This window comes from Eurypyga helias, unplaced genomic scaffold (genome assembly GCF_000690775.1).
Source record: "Eurypyga helias isolate BGI_N326 unplaced genomic scaffold, ASM69077v1 scaffold15518, whole genome shotgun sequence".
NCBI lineage: Eukaryota > Metazoa > Chordata > Aves > Eurypygiformes > Eurypygidae > Eurypyga > Eurypyga helias.
Window position 1 is genome coordinate 1 of NW_010266438.1, and position 6,254 is coordinate 6,254.

Genomic DNA, 6,254 nt, shown 5'->3' on the forward strand with positions numbered 1-6,254 from the left:
CTAACAAACAAGCAAGCTAGCAAGCCAACAAACAAGTGAGTAAACAAGTGAGCAAGCAAAGGAGTTATGGCCACCCAGCCCACTCCCTGCTTATGTACCGAGCATGTGCTATGGAAGGAAATGCCCCTTCAGTCAGTTTGGGTCAGCTGTCTGAACTGTGTGTCCCTCACACTGCTTGTAGTGAGAAAGTTGGGAATGCAGCTGCAGTATCAGCACCTGGGACAGACCTTGAATTTGGTGCGAGCAGTCCCCAGCACCAGCTAAAAAGACACCTTATTGGTACTTTTCTTGGGGTAAATCCAAACATACAGCCTCATACCAGCCACTGTGGAGCTCCAAAGGGGATGGCACCCCTGGTACCACCCTTAACATGCACTGGGCATGCACATGGAGGGCAAAAAGTGGTGACACCAAAGCCAAGGTGTCTACAGGAAAAAGGCCTGGGCTGCCCTGGTGCAAAAAAAAAGGATGGGTGCCCGCGGTGGTGTGGTTCTTCTCACCTGTTTTGGTTGCCAGCGCCAGGCCAAGGTGTGCTTGCCCTTTCCGTGCCTGCTCCTCCCAGCAGACTCACACATAGTTGAGGTGAGCCCAGGCAGATTCACACATAGTTGTGCTTATATGAAGAGTTAGCCGAGCTGAAGCCTGTCTGAAGCACGCTTGGCCTGCTAGCGGTCAGAATTCCAGGTGATGGGCCTCGAGTGCAGGCCCTGATATCCATGGAAGGCAGCAGGGATGGAAGGAGGTTTGGCTGCGGACTGAGGGATTTTTAATCTACTATGGAGCTGGCAGAGTCCTCGCACCACACAGAAAGGTTTGAGGAGTCTTTAGTCTGAGTAGGAAGGGTAGTGCTCCATGGTTTTAGTGGGTTTTTTTGGTGTCTCAGAAATGCTATATTTGTGCCTTAAGGATCAGTACCGCAAACCTTTGGTTTCTCTGTTCATGATTTGAGAAAGAGTAAACTCTCCCGCTCAACTCACCCTGTAAAAAAAAAAAGAGCATTTCTCAAGGGTGAGAAGGCATGAAATCAAAGGATCTAGCCGATGGCTAGTGTCTGCCTGTACCGGCAATGCAGCTTGCCTGGCTTGTGCCCTGGGATGGCCAGCTTCAGCCGGCGTTTCCTCACTAAAAGGCATCTCGGCTGGTTTGCCCTGCCTAAAACGGACCTAACCCAGCAGCGTGTTTTCACACCCGGCTCCAAAGTCCATGCCACATGCCGCTCCTCCGCACTCCAGCCCCTTCCCAAAGCCAGCACCAACGGGACCATCAGGTCAGGCAGCTCTTGCAGCAGAAAACAACCCTTTTTTGGATATTTTCGGCATCAGGAGGGATCCTTCAGGAGGCAAGGGCTGCATAGGAGAGCAGAGGCCACCCCATCCCTCAACTCTTTGCCCTTCAGTCAGCCTCAGCAGACCTTGGATGGCTTCAGTAAGGTCTCTATACCTTACGGCTTGCTTCCTCCCTTCTCACACCATGGGCTGGCCTTCCGACTTGGGCTTTCCCTGAAGCTGCTATGGAAGAAATAGCTGGAAATTCGAAATACTGTGCCAGCTCTCGTGAGGCCCCCACGCTCCAATAACTCTAGCGGGAATCTAAAGCAAGAGATGGCTTTAAGCACAGTACTCGCAGTTAGGTGGGATGAACCCAAGCCCAGCAAATTCAAGGACTTCTCCCCAGTACTGCACTGGAGGTCTGAACTTTGAACTGAACACCACATCCAGTGACGTACCAGTATGATCTGCCCCTTGGTTTTGCCTTAACTTTCACAACTTTTACAGGTGGGAGCAATGACTTCTTTTGCCAGTCTAATCATTTCCAGCATGGCTCTGCCCATTTAAAATGCGATTCCTTCCATTCTTTTGCTGCATCTGTGGTTTAGAAGGATGACACTTCAAGTAAGAAAATCCATGGTACATCTGAGCCATGCGCACCTGAACCTTGCAACCCCAAAGCTCACCTAATTTTCCATAACCTCCCTCCTGATTTCCAAGGCAAGCTGGAGAGTCCAAGCAGTTATATTTGCCCTTGTGCGAGCACCCATCCACATCCATGGATAGCAACCACCACCTTCACAGGTATGAGCGTGGAGGGGAGAAAGATACTGTGCAACTGTTTTCCCTACCACGAGGGTGTAAATCAAGAGCAAATCTCCTAAATCAATGTCATGGCTTCATACACATGGGATAAGATCCCAAGCCATATTTTCCAAAAAAAAAGCTGTTAATTTACGTCATGGTAGTTTTATACAATCTTATGAGGTCAACTCTTTGGCTTTGGATTGCTTGACTGAAGTCAACCTCTGGGAAGTACCATTAGTTTTAAAAGGAATAAAGGAGGATAAAAATGAGGGGCCAAGTGCTTTCTGCCTTTTGCAGACTGCTGTGTGTAACTAAAACACTTGCAGGCCTCCCTCCCCGCTTTCTCCTTTTGTTGGTCAACCACAAGTTGACACCACTTGAGTCTATCAGGATGCTGACCCCAGGAAGTCTGTCAGGATACCTCTGGCAACTTTTGGAAGAAGAATCAGCAGTGAAAGAGAGGATGGAGATAATGACAGGATGAGCAAGAACCTCCCTCTCATTCACTCCCCCTTCAGCCAGCCTGATCTCACTGGCAGGCTGCAGTTGTCCCCAGGAGACCACCCCTGTTGGAAGCAGCATTGCAGTGCACCCCCGGAGTCTCTCTGCCACCCACAAGGCTCTTGACTCCAGAAAAGCCTCTCCCCTTTTCCAGCAACCCTCAGACCCCACTGAGCACAGGGGAAAACACCGCTGGCTGCAGGGGAAAAGGAGGAGAAGCATGGCCCTCCTCACACCCCCCAGCCCCACGGCGTGGCCTCGCAGCTGTCAGAGCAGGGATGCCATAAGGGTAGCAGTGGGGCAGGCAGCACCAGGGTGGGGAGAGCGGTGATGCGACAAGGCTGGGGAATGCCAAGCAGGAAGCACGGCTCGCATCCCGGCTACCGCAGCAGCATCGGCTCTCAGTACCTGTGGTGGCGTTAGACTCGTAATACTGGGTACCAGGAGCCATCGCTGCTCCTGGCACCTGGACCGCTCCTACAGACACGCACGGCTGCGGCAGGGTTTGTGGGCCCGCCCTACCAGATTCTGGCAAAAAATAGATTATTTTTGTTTACCTGAGCACGTGATTACTTTTTCAGCTGCTTTTTCACTGACTTGGTTCTTAGCAACACATCTGAACATCCCAGAATAGTGTGTGTGCAATTCCGACCTTGTTACATTCTTCTGGATTATTTTTCTTTTCTCATGAATAATTTCTATGGTAAACGTCTCATCTTTAGTCTTCTGCTTCACTTCACACGTGACAGAGAGAGTTTTATTCATGCATTCACCACTGAGGACTGGCTGAGGGACAGGCTCTGAAAAAGGAGAGAAGGGACAGGCACGTGTGAGATGGTTTCTCCTTTTGATTCTCCACTGTTAAGCAGGACAGAGAATTAGCCCCCAGTAAGCAGTAAGGGAATAACACCAGCTAGTGAGACCAGAGAAGAATGAAGGGCAAATCAGACCTCTGCTACAGAATAACATGGCAGTAATAAAGGAAACGCAGTATATTAGCCTACACATCTGGCCGAGCAGAGCAGAGCTGCACCACCGTGGCTGGACCACATGCAGGCCCCAGCCTGGCTCACAGCCAGCCAGGCAGGGAGGCAAGGGGGGAAGTGGTGTTTTTGGGGGAGGCAGAGGATGTGAGAGACTCTCAACCACAGCCCCCTCCAACTCCGGCCCCAGTGTTTTGGTGGAAACGAATTCCGCTCTGACCTGCCTGTGCCCATGGGGAGAGATCTCCCCTGATGCAGACAGACGTCTCCTTACGACCCTTTATGTGCTCCCAACAGCACCCAGATAGCGCGGCAGCCACGGCATGGAAACCCATCAAAACAGGAGACAAAACACCAAACAGACACCTCAGCTCTCAGTGAGGTCACAACAGACTGATTTCTGTCTATTTTACGTCCTGCAAACTGCTAGCTACACGTTGGTTCCAGGTTTCCTACCGCTGGTGGGGCTTTCCTCAGCTGGGGGCAACTGGCAGGGACATTGGGTGGACAAAAAAGTTATCTTCTACCTTTCAAACACGCCATGCCACCGCCAGTTACAGGCAGTGGAACTTCTAAGGACCATATATTTGCAAGCCAGCGAGAGCTGCTCATAGCAAAGGCAGCATAGGATCACAGTATGACATGTGCAGCCCCCCCTTCCCTGTTAAGCCCGCTCCTCTTCGCCAAGCTGTACCCTGCCATGCAGGGGAACATCGCAGGGCGAAACACCAGGCTCCAGGTCGCAGTGACGGCCTTGTGTGATGACATCACCCAAGCTATTATTTTTTTGAACGACGGTTTGTCCAACCCCAGCAACCAAGTACAATCTGGCCAACAAATGGCTCCAGCCCCTGAGAGCGACTAGAGAACTCCACTGCCACAGCGCATTGGAGGTGAGGCAACCTCTCTGCTGCACGGGAGATGAAACATTGCAGCACATGGCTAGGTTGGAAACTTCACCTGAAACTGAACCCAGGACACCCCGATGACAGCTCAGTGCCTTAAAGCACGAGTAAATAGCATCAGGCCCTGATGACTTCCTGAATCTGCAAACAGTTTACAACAGTAATTCCTGGAGTAGTGAGACACCCTCACTGCTCAGCAGTCTGCTAGCCACGGGGCCTCTCACCGCACCGAAACCCTGCTGCAACCATTCCGGCTGCCGCTGCTGCCTCATCAAGGTGTCATAGTTCTAGTGCCAGCTGGTGCCCACAGACTCAAGATGATGGCAGAGGTGTCCACGCTGGCTGAAGATGGACAGAGTAAAATCATCTTCTTGGTGGGAAAAAACTCCTGCTGCCCTACAGCTTAGAGGTCTAGGGAGGTGGCAGCAGCCTTAAAGGAGCAGAATAGCCATCCTTCTCTTCCCTCCACATCCCAGAATCATTGGGCTGCTGCCGCTCTGATCTCTCAGGACAAGATACAGCACAGGAATGCGGGCTGCCCTCATGCATTGAACCCATGCAGCTGATATCCTCAGGCGTGTGCTTAAGTCCGCTGTGAGCAGCACCGTCTTCATACCCATTCTGTTATGCTATGCAAGGACAGGGTGCAGGAGTCTTCCTCCCCTGCAAACTCAACTCCTGTTGTGGTGTATCTCAGGGGAGGTGACTGCCAGCTATTTTTTTATGTTAGTGCAAAAACAGAGTGGGATGGCATTGCCTAAATACAGACACTTAGTGCCAGCTGGGCTCCTGACCTCTCCTCAAAAGGCTGGCAGGCACAATGCAAGGTGCTCGCCCTGCCGGAGCAATGGCTAGAGACCAAAAGTCATAACTCAGTGCCCACAAAAGAGAACTAGAAGTGCACAGTGCATCAGCCACAGGCGTACCTCATGTCGGTTGCTGCGCTCCCACGAGAGGTTTCTGGAAGCAGGGAGCTGCTGGGAGCACAGCCCTTCTCCTGTGGGGCTGCCGAGGCTCAGGGGCCAAGGGGCCCCAGCACCGTCAGCAGTGCTGCAGCGAGGCCGCCCGCACTCGCCCCGCTGCCAATATGGACGCGCTCACTTGGGCACACGCAGAAACCTGGCGGCTGGCAGAGAGGGGACCCAGAAAGAAGCAGGGGACCAGACGGCATCAGTAGGAGCAGGAGAAGGGAGGGGAGCGGCAGACTGCTGGCAGCGGCGGAAGGAAAGAGGTATGTGTCACAGAAGGCCCCCCAAAACAGAAAGGGGGGCAAGGAGTAGAAAAGGTTGTAGGAGAGAGATGGAATACCAGGTCTTATTCAGTTATGCTGGGAGTGGTGTGGGAAGAGCAAAAACTCACCCTGAACGATGAACATTTTATCTTCTTCTGCCCTCAATACTCCATTCTTTTCATACACAATCACTGTGTACTTTCCACTGTCCTCTTTAACCACCTGCTCTATTTGCAGAGTCCCATTTGGGAACACCTTGCATCTGCACTGCTCCCTGTTCACATAGTATTTAACTGCCTTATTTTTTATCTGAAGCAACTTTTTTCTGTCTTTCAGCCATGTTGCATCATAGACACTCCCAGCAGCAGCAGCGAAGCTGAGAAGAGCCGACTCGTTCACAGCCATGTAAATGGGGTTGGTGATGGAGCCTGTGAAGGGAAGCACAACCAGCTCATCAGCGTGTCTCCAGCAGCCGCCGCTGCCGTCCTCAGCAGCCACAGTGGTCGCCCAAAAGGTTGTCGCTTGCTATATCCCCCCTCCGGGTTGCCTAAGCCTCTCC

At 52.1% G+C, this 6,254-nt stretch overlaps 1 protein-coding gene across 1 annotated transcript in view; it reads right to left on the reverse strand.

Moving 5' to 3' along the window:
• Positions 1-2,984: 2,984 nt before the first annotated feature.
• The window catches only part of CD2 (CD2 molecule), a gene marked incomplete at its 3' end in the record, with an annotated part of 6,345 nt that continues 3,075 nt past the window's right edge, over positions 2,985-6,254 (reverse strand). Inside the window, exons 2-4 of the mRNA XM_010157091.1 lie at positions 5,824-6,123; positions 3,134-3,376; positions 2,985-3,053 (exon numbers count right to left, since the gene is read on the reverse strand). Coding sequence (XP_010155393.1) covers positions 2,985-3,053; positions 3,134-3,376; positions 5,824-6,123 — 612 coding nt within the window. The remainder of the gene's footprint in view (positions 3,054-3,133; positions 3,377-5,823; positions 6,124-6,254) is intronic.